We start from the raw sequence: 14799 nt of genomic DNA, 5'->3' as shown, positions 1-14799 counted from the left end.
GACTGAGGATAAAAGGCAAATAAGCAATGGAGAGAGCAGGACAGGTCTCCTGTCCCAGCAAAGTACTACACTGTGCAGTATCCTACTGAAAAACAAAATAAGCCAAGACTGGCGCAGTGGCTCACACCTGTAATCCTAGCACTCTGGGAGGCCAGAAGCAGGAGGATCCCTTGAGCTCAGGAGTTCAAGACTAGCCTAAGCAAGAGTGAGACCCTATCTCTACTAAAAATAGAAAAACTAGCCAGGCATCTTGGCAGGTACCTTGGAAGGCTGAGGCAAGAGGGTGATTTGAACCCAAGAGACTAAGGTTGTAGTGAGCTTTGATGATGCCACAGCACTCTACCCAGGGCAACAGAGTGAGACTCTGCCTAAAAAAAAAGCAACCCCCTCCCCCCAAAAGTTTTGTTTACTTAAAAAGTCATCTTCTGCTTATTTCTATTAAGTTATTACTTTTGGCTTTATCGTACTCACAAAATACAAACTTTTCTCATAGGATCTCATAGACTCTATTAAATCATTGGATTGAAGATGCTTATTATATAGACAGCTTTTTCAAATGCAAGTTATCTAAACTTGAAAGAATGTTGGTAAACATACATTTATTTTCTGTAATTGTATAAAAGGATCTTACACAAAATAGGCTGGGCATAGTGGCTTACAGCTATGATTCCAGCACTTTGGGAGGCTGAAGTGGGAAAATTGCTTGAAGCCAGGGGTTTGAGGCCAACCTGGGCAACATTGCAAGATCCCTTCTCTACAAAAAATATTTTTAAAAAATTAGCTGGGAATGATGGCACATGCTTGCAGTCCCAGCTACTCAGGAGGCTGGGGCAAGAAGGTAACTTGAGTCCAGGAGTTCAAGGTTACAGTAAGCTATGGTTGTACTACTACACTGTAGCCTGGACAAGCGAGCAGGACCTAGACTATAAAAATATAAATGAATAAAAAAGAATCTTACATAAAATAGAATATTCCATAATTGCATAAAAGCAGATTACCAAGTATTTGATGGCATTTTAGATAGTCAAGTTCTTTTGTCTCTGTGAAAGTGAATCTTGAAAGTCAAATTGACCATTGGCAGTTGAGTCACTGTCCAGTAAGAATTATTATTTTGGCTAAAGAAATAAATAAAAGCTCTCAGATTGTTTACTTTGGCCAATAGACCAGTTGCTTAAGTGAGCATGGCAAAAGGCAGGCATGAGACATATCAGAAATAATAAGGTGAATTAGAAAACTGTCAGTTATTAGAGGCAGTGTTTAACATATCCAGGCAGAGAGAAGTCAGGCAAATGTCATCCCCTTTCAGAATTCTAAATAATGGATACACAAGTATAGGTTACAGTTCAGGTTCCCCAAATAGATTTTGAATGCAAAGGTGCAATTTGATAATGAAAAGGCAGAGAGGGTGTCTCTGTAGTGGAGCACAGAGGGGAAGCCTTCTAGAATAAACTTGTGTGGTGGCTATAAAAGGTTCTTAGTATGGAGGTGCTACAAATTATCATTTATGACACTAATGAGATGGTATAATATTGCATCATCTTCCCCTGGTTATGACAAGATGACTCAAGACTTTCCTACATGACAATTTCCCTCATGTTACCAGTCTAGAAAGGACTTTTTGCCCTGCTTTCTAACAGGTCAGATAATTAGATTCGAAGAAAGAAAAGAAGGGCATGAAAATTTCCTGGATATTATATAAAAATAGAAACAGATAAAACCAGAAATTAGAGGGAAGGAAAATAGCAATGGAGAAAGGAAGAAAGTGACATTAGCACTTATTTTATGAAAGGCAATATGTTGAACACTGATTCTATTACCATATTCAGTCCTCACAACGTTCTATGGGATAGTCACTGTGCAAGTGACAAAGTGGCACTCAGAAATGTTAACTTTTACACAGCTGTTAAGTAACAGAAATAAGATGCAAACTTTGATATAACCTCAAATTCCATCCAGTTTTTAATTAGACCAGTGTGATACTCTAGGCATTACCAGACCATCAGTGAAATTTCACAGAGAGAGGCAGGCTCACTTACCAGGTAACTTGATTTTGGAAATAACATTTTAGGTGGACTTACGTAAACACATGTCAGAAGAGAGAGAAAAGCTTACATTGATCAATAACCAAGTATCTGTCACAGAACCTGAATTATGAAAGGTGCTACAATGAAGGTTTTAATTCAATATCTCTCGCTGTGTCTTGTTCATTATCCTCATCCACCCTGTCTCCAAGGCAGCTATAGTCACCTTGCAAGAAATCACCCATGCATAGAAGACTGGGTGCTGCAATATCTCTCCAGTCCTGACATGTAGGAATACGGATGTGTGTGACATCCTGATTCCCGGGAATGAAGCCAAATAGTTTCTTTATCCGCTGCATGATGAGGAGCCTGGAGTGCTGCTCTGCTGCCTCTTGGAAGAGCTGTCTCTCATTCTGGAGGTGGTTGTTCCAGTAGTAGTCCTGCAGAGAGGTGAGGGGAGAGCAGCATCTCGCCAGACAGGAGGAGACTAAAACAGCGATGGTTGCCAAGGTGATCAAAATCCAGCCCAGCATCTTCACATCATTATTTAAAAAAAAAACAAACAAACAAAAACCAGAAAGTATCAATACATCAAATATTTAAGAAACAGCAATGGGAGGAGGGATTCCCATAAAACTGAGAACTAAAATGTGGGTAAGAAACTTGCTTTTCTAACCATGAGGTACAGCTGGGCCTATCTCCTCCCAAAGGTCACCACACATAGGGAAAATGGTTGAGTGGTAGCTAAATGTATCTTTATTGACAAGATATTCATTACATCATTTTATAAAATATTCACCAAATAGTTCTCTACATGTTGTCATATAAATATAAAATGTTACAAATATAAAATATGAGTGCGTTAATTTTCCTACCTATGGCGACCTTTGGGACACCTTGTATGTAACAAGGTGCTGATCATTTGATGTGGAAATTGGTCTGATTGGTCTGATGTGGAAATTGGTCTGATTGGTCTGAATTAGACCTGTTAACTCGGAATGAATTCTAAGTATTCTCCTGAAAGTGACAGATACTATAACCCACAAATTAACTGATATAAGATACACAGCTTTCTTTTGCTTTTCACTAAACCTGACTTCTCAACCATCAGGTACAGGCCTGTGCATTCTTTGGATGTTAAAGAAATATTTGACAATGATAGTGATGAAAATGGTGGTATAATACATATACAGTGCTGTGCCAACACACATTCATTGACATGTTTTCCTAAGTTGCTCTTTCCTCTTATCTTTTGCAGCCAAACAAGAAAGTCAGTGAGCAATCTCATGTCTCTATGTCTTATTGATAGAATATCCACTGTGCCTAAAGTACCTGATTGTTTTCCTTTTCCTTTTGTTTGTCCTCCAATGGTCATTTGATGACCAGTTTTATTACGTGTCTTTGAAACATACTTTGAGACTAGACTAGTTTTTATTTGAAATTATCTAGTCTCAGCGTTTAAGCACCGACATAAATGGCTATTTTCTAGGTTTAAAATCCTTTCTTTTCTCTTTTAAATATTTATAGTTAAACATTATATTATTATTCTCTTTTAAATATTTTACCATGATTCTGTAAAGTGAGAGAGACAAGTTCCACACATTTAGGGAAGCCAGCAGTACACAGCCACAGCTGGGGCAGCAAAGGCCTCTCCTGCATCTTGTGGGCGTTACCAGCATGTGCACGATGGGATACTTGCAGTCTGTGGAGGCTAAAACCTACAGAGTGATGCTCCTCACAATTTAACTTTATAGAGACCAGCATGGTGGAGGGAAAGCCATCCCTGATGCCCATTAATTCATAAACTATCATTTACTGAGCCCCAGGTTGACCCTCCACCCTGGACAGTGCATGGTGCTTGGTTAAGGGAACTCAGATGTGAATAATTTGAGATACATTCATCCTCTGTATGGCTCTTAAGCCCAAAGAGGGAGAACAATGAGCAAGCCGGGAAACATGGTACCAGGTGGTAGTTTTTGATCTGAGTAAACAGAGCATTTCAGGTAGCACAATGGAAGAGAGATGAACTAATTTACGGGAGAGGAATACCAAGGAATACTGCCCAGAGGCCATGATGCCTGAGCATCTTTATATTAGTAAGAGAATCTCAGGCGGCGCCTGTGGCTCAGTGAGCAGGGCGCCAGCCCCATATACCGAGGGTGGCGGGTTCAAACCCAGCCCCGGCCAAACTGCAACAAAAAAATAGCCGGGCGTTGTGGCGGGCGCCTGTAGTCCCAGCTACTCAGGAGGCTGAGGCAGGAGAATCGCCTAAGCCCAGGAGTTGGAGGTTGCTGTGAGCTGTGTGACGCCACGGCACTCTATGGAGGGCAATAAAGTGAAACTCTGTCTCTACAAAAAGAAAAACAGAGAATCTCACCAGATGCAAGAATTGAGGAGAGTTCTAATAAGGGAGGAAACAAAAAATGAGAGCAGAAAGAGTTGGAGGAACCTCCTGAAATTTGTATCCATATGGTTATAGAAGTTATGTGGAAAAGTGGTCAACAGCAAAATATTGTAGAACTTTGTATGTCACGCCAAGGAATTGGGAGTTGTTCTCAGGCTCCTAGAAAATCGTTGAAGAACTTTATGTGTGCAAGTAGGTAATATCATCCAATTTGCATTTAGAAGATATTTTTGGTGGATGTGTAGATGGTAGATTGAAATGAGGTGAAACTAATGTCAGGAAGATAGTTTAGAATAGGGCATGGGCAAAGAAGGGCTTTGAATTTAATGTGATCTTGTGGTCAAGTCAGAAAAGTCCAGCTGAAAAAACATGTATACTCCTCAAATGTAATTTTTTAAATTTTTAAATTTTTTTTGAGACTCACTTTTCTGCCCTCAGTAGAGTGTCATAGTGTCATTCTCTTGCCTCAGTGTCCCATGTAGCTGGGATTATAGGTGCCCGCCACAGCACCCAGCTAATGACATGGTGTCTTGCTCTTGCTCAGGTTGGTCTTGAACTCCTAAGCTCAAGCAATCCACCTGTCTTGACCTCCTACATTGCTGGGTTTACAGGCGTGAGCCACCATGCCCAGCCTCAAATATAATTGAAGTTTGAAATCGTTGAAGAAGGTGGCCTAATGAGATGGAAATAGCATGATCTTGGGATATCTTGATTAGTTGTTTATTACCTCTATGAATTATACAAGTTACATAAACTTTTTGAGCTTTGATTTACTTACCTGTAAAATGGGGTTAATAATATGTGTCTGTCAGTATCATGAGAATTAGAGTTAAGATGTTTATACAGTATATAATAAGTATCTCAATAAGTGTAAGTTTTGTCACAAAACTAAAAAATGCATGGGTGACATACTCAAAACTGTAAAACTGTCTTTTTACATAAGTCTGTGGAAATGTTTAATAAGACATTTTACTTTTATTTTAAGAAAATATGACTATTGTGTGTTACATTTTAGTTTTTCATAAACAAGAACTTTTTTTTTTTGAGACAGAGTCTCACTATGTCACCCTCAGTAGAGTCCTATGGCATCACAGCTCACAGCAACCTCAACCTCTTGGGCTTAAGCGAGTCTCTTGCCTCAGCCTCCCAAGTAGCTGGGACTACAGGCACCCACCACAATGCCTGGCTTTTTTTTTTTTTTTTTTTTTGCAGTTGTCATTGTTGTTTAGCTGGCCCAGGTCGGGTTTGAACGCACCAGCCTTGGTGTATGTCACCTGCACCCTACCCACTGAGCTATGGGTGCCACCAGCAAGAACATCTTTTAAAGTTATAATTTCCCATTGATTTTTTGAATTTTTATTTATCTTCATATCCTCTGAGCTTTAGGGCTAGTATAAAAAAAAATGAGACAAAGCATGTCTTAATAGGACTCCTTCCCTCCCTTCCTTCCTTCCTTCCTTCTCTCTCTTTTTTATAGAATCTCACTCTGTCACCCTGGTAGAACAGTGCAGTGGCATCTCATAGCTCATGGCGACTTCAAACCTTAAACTACCGAGTAGCTGGAACTATAGCTCATGCTGTGACACCCCAGCCTCCCAGAGTGCTAGCATTACTGGCAGGAGCCACGGCACACAGCCTTGATGGGACTTCTAGCTTTTCCTAAACCGGGACATATTGCAACCCTTTGGTATTCTGTGTCTTGATAGTAGTGGATTTTTTTTTCTTTAACTAAAGAGTATTATCTTTTCAAAATTTTAATTACTGAAAGGTTACAGGTCAAAAAACATGGATGACTTGGCAGTAAGTAATTTGAAAAATAACTTTTTTTTTTTTTTTGCAGTTTTTGGCTGGGGCTGGGTTTGAACCCGCCACCTCCAGTATATGGGGCCAGCGCCCTACTCCTTTGAGCCACAGGCACTGCCCTGAAAAAAACATGTTTTTACTGTGTTCCAGAGGTTTGAAAACATGTTTTTTCCTCAAATCCCTTAGAGAACTGATGAAAGCTAATGGCTTTCATTGATGAAAACAAATATAACTGACAGCTCTTTTTTGCATTAAGTGCATAATTACCCTTTTAAAATTTAACCTATAAATCCAGAGGATTCCTTCTCATCCCACCATACTTTCTGACACAAACCTATCCATAGACACTACATTTAGAATCAAAATTGGAGCTTTTTATCATAATTAAGCTGCCTGTAATTTTAGATGAGATTTCAATATATAAACATACATATTTAAGAATACATATATGTAAGAAGATGGGATTTAGTAATACAGTAATCATATTCATAATATCCAACGGTCATTGTTCTTAGATTCTAGGTACCTCTGAGGACTTAAGATGCATTAGCTTGTTTATTTCTTGCAACCGCCCCATGTAATAGGCACTATTAATACCCCCATTCTACTTAGGGTTCTACGGGTTAATAAGTGGCAAAGCAAGACTCAAACCCGAGTCTGCTGACTTCAAAGCCCAACACCCTAACTCTATTTCTAGGACTGCTGAGAATCACTTTGATGAATGACATCAGGTTGTGTTCCATAGACAATATGAGATGCGGCAGGATGAGAAACGTTTCCAGGGAGTATAGTTACTACAGGATAGGACCACAGGGGGGGAATCAAAACCTTACTTGTGACTGGTATCTGTGCAGAAGAACTATTTCATCTCTCACTAGGAGGAGGTCAGAAGGCGCTGGCGTGGAGCACGGAAACCCAGCCAAGATCTCTTCTCGTTTGCTGGCGCTGATGTTGGCAAACACCGGGTAATGGTCCACGGAGGCAAACTGACTGGCCGCGCATTCGTAGTAGGTGCCGGTCAGCAGCGTCGCTGCCAGCCAGGCCAGGGGAGCAACAACTGCCCGGCCAGTGACGCCGAGGCAGCCGAGGCAAGCCAGCCTGCGCTCCAGGGGGCTGAGCCTGCGGGGCCTGGGGGCGCAGCTGCAGCAATGCTCCCCGGCGATCGCCCACGTCTGCCTTCTCAGAGCGTAGCCCGCCACCAGGAGGATCAGGGCAGGCATGACAAGGAACGCAGAACCATACAAGACATTTTTCCCCACTTGGCAGGGACACCTGAATGTGAAGGAGGAGAACACTTGTTGCCCACCGATAGTCAATGCTGCGATTAAAGAATTGATAAACGTTCCGCTTCTCTGCAGTGAAGACGCGACGCTGTGGAGAGCCGGGCTCATGGTGGGAAGCTCTGACACACGCCGGCTCAGGGCCCCTCTGATGGCCGTACTCCCCAGCTGTCCCCACTTTATGGGATCTTACTGGTTTGACTGGTTGTGTCATGTGACCCAGCATCCTTACATGTTTAAAGGATTCTAGCATCTTCCTTGTGTACTTGGTGAACCTTGAGCTAATAAATGCACTTCATATTATATCAGGAAGAAAGTGAGGGAGAGAAATCTCTTGTATGTGTGAAGGGGGAAACCTCTGCCTGTATCTTTCCCCTGGAGGAGGAGGATGCTGGCTTATAAACCAACTGCCCCGATCTTTCTACGTCACAGAATGCTGAGCACCAGCAAATAGAGCATTGGAAGCAAAACAGAGACGTTCTTATTCTTGGACTAGACCAGGAGTTTGTCACCATAAAAATAAAATACAGGGAATGATGAAAATTATCAAATATTAGAGCAATGCAAAATTTAGGCTGGCTGGAATGTTCCTAAACTGAAGCTTCTGCCAGACAAGCCCAAAAGAGACGAATAAGCTAAGGGGCCCCCAAAGCCGAATCACAACAAAAACATTCCAACTTTGCATAAAATTTTAAAATCTGCTTGTATTAACAGAGTATCACGGTTTTGCTTTAAAATTTAAGCTGCATTTTTGTTTATATCTTTTTGTTATAATGTGATATTTGGCTTTTAATAAAGTTATGTATCTATAAGCAAGAAATGTCAAGTGCTCTCTGTTAACCAGCAAATATTATGATAATTGTTTAATTTCTATATGAAGGCACGGGACTAGGCTTGGTTTAGGCCTATAAATAAGTGACTATGATGTAAATTTCTCATCTCAAACTTTCAACTAGACGTGGTTAAATACATGATGAGTGAATTGGAACGTAGACTGAGGAATCCGTTCAAGATGCAGTACAAAAAGGCAAAGAAATAAAGTATTTTTAGAAGCAGTTGAGAGAAATAGAGGTTAGACTAAGCAACTCCACCAGCTTTCTAATAGGACTTCCAGAAAAAAAGGATAGGCAGAGAGGCAATGTTTGAAGAATAGTAACTGAGAACTTTGTAGAATCAAGGTTCTCACATCAGAAAAATGTTTTTTGTTTTGAACGGCGTAAATAAAGGTAAATTAACTCCTAGACACAGAGTAAAACTGCAGAATGTGAAAAATAGAGGACAGCAATAAACAGACAGCAGACTTCGCATCCACAGCAAGAGAGCCTGGAAGACAGGACCTGCAGCGTGGTCAGTGCCAGCTAAACTGCCATTCAAGGCAAGGAAAAATAAAGACACATACAGACTAAGGGCGTTTACCACCAACAGAACTTTATTAAGAGGATTGCAAAGGATGTATTTTGGTAAAAAGAAAAATAAGCCCCAAGGAAAGACATGGCAACAAAAAACAATGATGAGCATACGTGAGACATTTTTAAAGTTCCTTATCTAACAATTAGCTGTATAAACAACTGCTTTTTATTTCAAATAGTACAACTAGGGTATTAAGACAGTATCACTACATCCCCATTAAAATGGCTAAAATTAAAAAGATTAACTATGCTAAATGTTGGCAAAGACGCAGAGCAACTGGAATTCTCATACACCGCATGGTGGGAATGAAGAAAGGAACAACCACATTGGAAAATTTTTATTTTCTTTAAGAGTTAGCGGTACTTTGCAAGAGGGACTTTACCTAACAAACGCAATCAGTGTAACCTGGCTTATTGTACCCTCAATGAATCCCCAACAATAAAAAAAAAAAAAACCCTGAAAAAAAAAAGAGTTAGTGGTACTGCATCCTCTTATACCTCAAGTCATTCACCTGCTAATTGTTTCCATAAGAGAAATGGAAGCATATGTCCACATAAAAATCGTATGTAAAGGCTCACACCAACTCTATGTAGCATAGCCATCAACTGGAAACAACCCAAATGTCCACCAGCAGATGGAAGAATCGACAAAGTATCATAAATCCATACAATAAAACACTACTCAGCAAAATACAAAACTATTGATATATACAATATATACAATAACATGAACGAATTAAAAATTAATTTTCTGGATGACAGAATTTAAAAAATTACTATATAATGTATGATTCTATTTGCATAAGATGCTAGACAATATAAATTAATCTCTGCTGACAGAAAGCAGACCAGGGTTGCCCGGGGAGTCTGGGAGAAGGAATAAGCAGACAATTGCAAAGGGACATGAGAAAACTTTGGGGGCTGTATCAACTTGTATCAGCAGGATTTTACTTTATGGAGATGATGGTAATGATGTGAAGAAGGCAATGCTATTGAAAGAAGAATGATTTACTTACATTTTCCAAGAGTGGGAGTCATATATGCCACACTTTACAGAGTCATAGGAGGAAGCATCAGATTTGGCCAAGGAGCAGAAGGAATAGGGAAAGCCTAGGCCAGAGCCTTTATTAGGCTTTATGTAGGAAAGGCAAGGCAGGGAAGGGGGAACATTTCTGATTGGCTATTTTAAATAATTCTGCCTGGCCTGGGGGCATGGAGGCTGTCCCCACTTGACTGACACCTGGGCATGGTTGATTTAGTGAAGGGTGAATATTAGCTTGGTATATGAGACCTAGTTAAGGAAGTGGTTCAGAGTCTGGGCTCTGGATCACAGGGGAGGTGTAAACAACTTGACCATTATTTGGCCCTGTAATTGATGATGCCAAATAGACACTTACAGAATCTGAGAAAGAGCTAGAAGAGGGGCGATGGAAATGTTCATTATATCGATTGCTTTGGTGGCTTCAGTAGTAGTTTGAAACTTGTCAAGCTATCTATCAATCACATCTCAATAAAGCCATACATATTTTAAGAATGATCACTAAAAGAATACAAATACAGTATGTAGATCATTCAAAAAGCAGAGAGAAAAGGGGAATATAGACAAGGAAAGAGATATAATAGTAAAACAAAGGAAAGGAATGGTAAAGAGAAAACTAGTGGTAGAAGTGAAACCAAATACATCAATAATCACACAGAAAAAGTTTTAAGCAGCCAATAATTACTGAGTGCTTATTATATGCTAGGCACTATTCTAGGGACTGTATCCTATTTAATTCTTATTTAATTGTTATTTAATTCTTATTCCCTATTTAACCCTATGATTATGTACCACTATTATTCTCAGTGTTTTTATAAATGAGAAGACTGAGGTGTGGGAAGATAAAGGAAATTACCCAGGCTCACACACAAATGAGTACAACCCAGGTGGTCTGGCATATGCTTTTAACTACCAAGCCAGAGTTGGATTCAACCCACCTACAAAGCATTTAAAATATAGACTCATGCTGGTGATAAGTGACACTCCCAAAGTTGTACCACATACAAAGCTTGAAAGAAAGGTATTAAAATATGTATCACTGGGCACAATAATAGTCGTAGAAAGCAAATCTGTGCAAAATCAAATGGGCTAATTTTGAAAACTCCATCATAATTAAAGCAACAATTCATTATGAAGATATGACAAGGGTGAACTGGTATGTTTATTGTTGCAAAACTTTGAAATATATAAAGCAGTAAATAATCAAACTGTAAGGGAAAATTCCTGTAATCATAAAGATTTTAATATACTTTATTAGAAATAAAATGATTAGGAAGGACATAAAAATGTAAAGAATAAACTTAGCAAATTTTTGTCCAACATATTTGCGCGTGTGTGTGTAGTATTCTACACCCTATGAGTAGAAAATAAACATTTTTATAAGTTTCCCCCAAATTATTTACCAAAATATATTGGTCATATAGGCAATCGCAAAAATTATTTCAGTATTTCAACATCAATGTCCAATAACCAGGAACAGATTAAGAGACCACAACAATAAATGCTATCAAGTAGGGGTAAGCTGGCTCATGGACCAAATTATCCCACTGCCTGTTTTGTATGCCTTGTGATCTAAGAATGGTTTTTTACATTTAAAAACAGCTGAAAGTTCTTAAAAATTTATTTTGTGACATGAAGATTACATGAAGGTCAAATTTCAGTCTTTATACACGGTTTTATTGAGACATAGTCATGCCTGTTCCTTAAGTGTCTGGGGCTGCTTTTACACTATGACAGTGGGGTTGAATTGCTATGATAGCCCGCATGGCCGAAAAGTCTAAAATATTTGTTCTCTGGCCCTTCACAGAAAAAATTTGCTGACTCCTGTTATAAATCTGTGAAAATAAATGATCTACAGTGACAGGTATGGATATGGACAAATCTTAGCAAATAACTTTGAGAGAAAAACGCAAGCTGTAGGATACATGCAGTAGGAGAAATATTATGCAAAGTTTTAAAACATGCAAATGAGATTACATAGTCTTTGTGGATACTAATATATGTAGAACTTTACAATGTGCATAGGAAAGTTACATATCAAGTTCTGGGTAGTGGTGACCACGGAGGAGGAAAACACAGGATTAAGAAAGGTATAAGAATCTCAGCTGTATCAATTCTGCCTTCCTGATTACAACAAACCTGAAGTGTATATAGCAATGTGTTCAGTAAAGCTTAGTAGTAAGGACCATATCTTTCCTTACGTTTATAATTTCAAATATTAAAACCAATTAAATTAGAGTACAAATAGTCCTCAATGATATTACAAAAACCATACACATTTGGTAGAAACCATACTAAAAGTACCTATACAACCATTCCATTTCTCACTTTTAGTATAGTGTTCAATAGATTATATGAGATAGTTAATGCTTTATTATAAAATAGGCTTTGCGTGAGGTGATTTTGCCCAACTGTAGGCTAATGTAAGGGTGAGCATGTTTAAGGCAGGCTATTCCAACCTATGATGTTTGGTAGGTGAGATATATTAAATGCATTTTCAACTTTCTATGAGTTTGTCAGTCTATAACACTATCGCCAGTCAAGGAACATCTGCATATGGTGAGGAAGTGAGAAAGGACATTGAAGATCATTTATTCAAGAAGTTATGTAGAAAAGGATGAAGAATTGGCTGATCAATAAGAAGTCACTATTGGAGCATAAAATTCTTGCTATAAAGTAGGTTTTTGGTGACCAATACCTAAGTTTTTATTACTGTTTACTATAGAAAGAACTAATTTCTTCATTTTCAATACTAGTGTGTAACTTGTCAATGACTGTGAATGATCACATATATGACTAATCAATTTTATTTGGGCGTTAGTCTTGGTCTTTTTGTGTTGCTATAAAAAAAATCTGAGACTGGGTAATTTATTTAAAAACCAGCAATTTATTTCTTACAGTTCTGGAGGCTGGGAATTCCAAGATCAAGGAGCTGGCATTGGTGTCTGGTAAGGGCTGCTCTGTGTCCATGACGGCATCTTGTTGACATGCCCTCGTGTGGCTGATGGCAGAAGGACCAAGGAGGATGGATGCTTTGTCCTCACAAGGCAGAAACGCAAAAAAAAAAAAAAAAAAACAAGAGCCACGCTGATTCTTTTCATTCCTCTTATAAGGCATTAGTCTATTCATGAGGGCACAACCCTCATGACTTAGTCACTTCTCAGAGGGCCCCACTTCTTAACACCACCACAATAGGGACTACATTTCAACACATAAATTTTTGGGGACAGTCGACCATTGTAGCCTTTATAGTCTGCTTATTAAAGATAGCTTGATGTCACCAATCTATTCCATATACAGTTAGCACATATCTCCTTCTCAGTAGGGACCCACCAGCTCATTCACTGAGCACATGTGGCATGTGGATAAAGAAACTCAGACCTAAGCGCCACAGCTATCCTTGGTGAGGGTGAGGGAAGTGCAGAAAAAAATCACACACCTATTTTATGTTGGCATATCAGGTTAAGATACACACCAAAAGCAACCTTGAAGGGAAAAAGAAGTTGCAATAAGGTAAGTCCCTGGACCAGATATTATGGTAGCTGGAAGAAGCTGTGCTTTTTCTGACAGTTGTGGATGATCTCAGATGCAGATCGTGCAGCTGGCAGGTCAGTGGATGTTGCCCTCCATTACCGTCTTCCCGAGTCTCTACCCAGCCGCCCAGGTTCTCCCACAGCCCATCCATCCCCTCCCACCAAGCACACATGCTGTCCCTGCACCTTACTGGGTGTTATGAGTCTACTTCTAACATAGTTCGTTGTAGCATTATTTGAGTGTATGCATGAGAAAAAAAATTGATTTGGAGTCAGCAAATTGAGCTCAAATCCCTCTTTGCTGCCTATTATCCAGGGAACTTCAACTAAATTTCTTAACCTTTCAATTTTTAGATTCCTGTCCCATAAAATAGCCATGATTATAGCACTGACTACTAAACAGATTATAGCTGAATTAAAATGAGGTAAAGAGAATGTAGACTCTCACTGGATTAAAGATCGAAATTTAAGACATGAAACTATAAAAATACTACCAGAAAAAAGTGCAGGGAAAACAATTGAAGAAATCGGCCTGGGAGAATATTTTATGAGGAGGACCCCCAGGTGTTACCTAATTTAGCTAACACCTGGGGGTCCTCCTCATAAAATATAGAAAGCCCCTCCCCCAGAAAAGCCCCTCCTACTTTCTACAGACCAAGATTAACTATGGCCTGCCCCTAATGCCTCTTCTGGCCAGGGCAGTAACTCCTTATTGGCTATTCTACCCTCCCATCACCATTCTAAGACTTCCCCTAACCTAACCTATATAGCTCTCTCTCCCTTCCTCTCTCTCTGTCTCGGTCTCTCCTCTCTCTCCCCACCCCTTTTCCTCTCTCTCTCTTTTCTCCCCTCTCTCTCTCTCTCTCTCTCTTCTTTTCTCTCCTCCTTGATGCTGCTCTGCAGCATCCATTCCTCACCAATAAAAACCTTTCCTACAAGCCTTGGTGGTCTGTGAGATCTTTGCTGGTTGAGTGCCCCCATCCCCTTTCACCGGGCAATTGAAGCAACACCAAAAATACATTACTGGGATCTCATCAAGCTAAAAAGCTTCTGTACAGCCAAGAACACAGTAAGTAAAGCAAGCAGACAGCTCTCAGAATGGGAGAAGATATTTGCAGGTTATGTCTCTGACAAAGGTTTAATAACCAGAATCCACAGAGAACTCAAACATATTAGCAAGAAAAGAACAAGTGATCCCATCTCAGTGTAGGCAAGGGACTTGAAGAGAAACTTCTCTAAAGAAGACAGGTGTATGGCCTACAGGCACAAGAAAAAATGCCCATCATCCTTAATCATTAGAGAAATGCAAA

General features: G+C 39.6%; 1 protein-coding gene across 1 annotated transcript; it reads right to left on the bottom strand.

Moving 5' to 3' along the window:
* Nucleotides 1-1958: 1958 nt before the first annotated feature.
* Nucleotides 1959-8243, bottom strand: CALHM4 (calcium homeostasis modulator family member 4). Its single transcript, XM_053591621.1, has 2 exons — nucleotides 7062-8243; nucleotides 1959-2554 (listed from the first exon to the last, which is right to left on the bottom strand). Exons 1-2 carry the CDS (start codon nucleotides 7617-7619, stop codon nucleotides 2162-2164), a joined length of 951 nt encoding a protein of 316 aa, XP_053447596.1. The 5' UTR covers nucleotides 7620-8243; the 3' UTR covers nucleotides 1959-2161.
* Nucleotides 8244-14799: the final 6556 nt, after the last annotated feature.

This window comes from Nycticebus coucang, chromosome 5 (genome assembly GCF_027406575.1).
Source record: "Nycticebus coucang isolate mNycCou1 chromosome 5, mNycCou1.pri, whole genome shotgun sequence".
Classification (NCBI taxonomy): Eukaryota; Metazoa; Chordata; class Mammalia; order Primates; family Lorisidae; genus Nycticebus; species Nycticebus coucang.
Note: the sequence above shows the minus strand (reverse complement) of the source record. Positions and strands in the feature narration are given on the sequence as shown.

Bases quoted from the DNA above. Each gene is read 5' to 3' on its own strand.
- CALHM4 (XM_053591621.1), bottom strand. From the start codon at position 7,619: ATGAGCCCGGCTCTCCACAGCGTCGCGTCTTCACTGCAGAGAAGCGGA. The intron at 2,555-7,061 runs GTAAGGTTTTGA...AATGATGTGAAG, and splicing joins TGCACAGATACCAGTCACAA to ATGCTGGGCTGGATTTTGAT.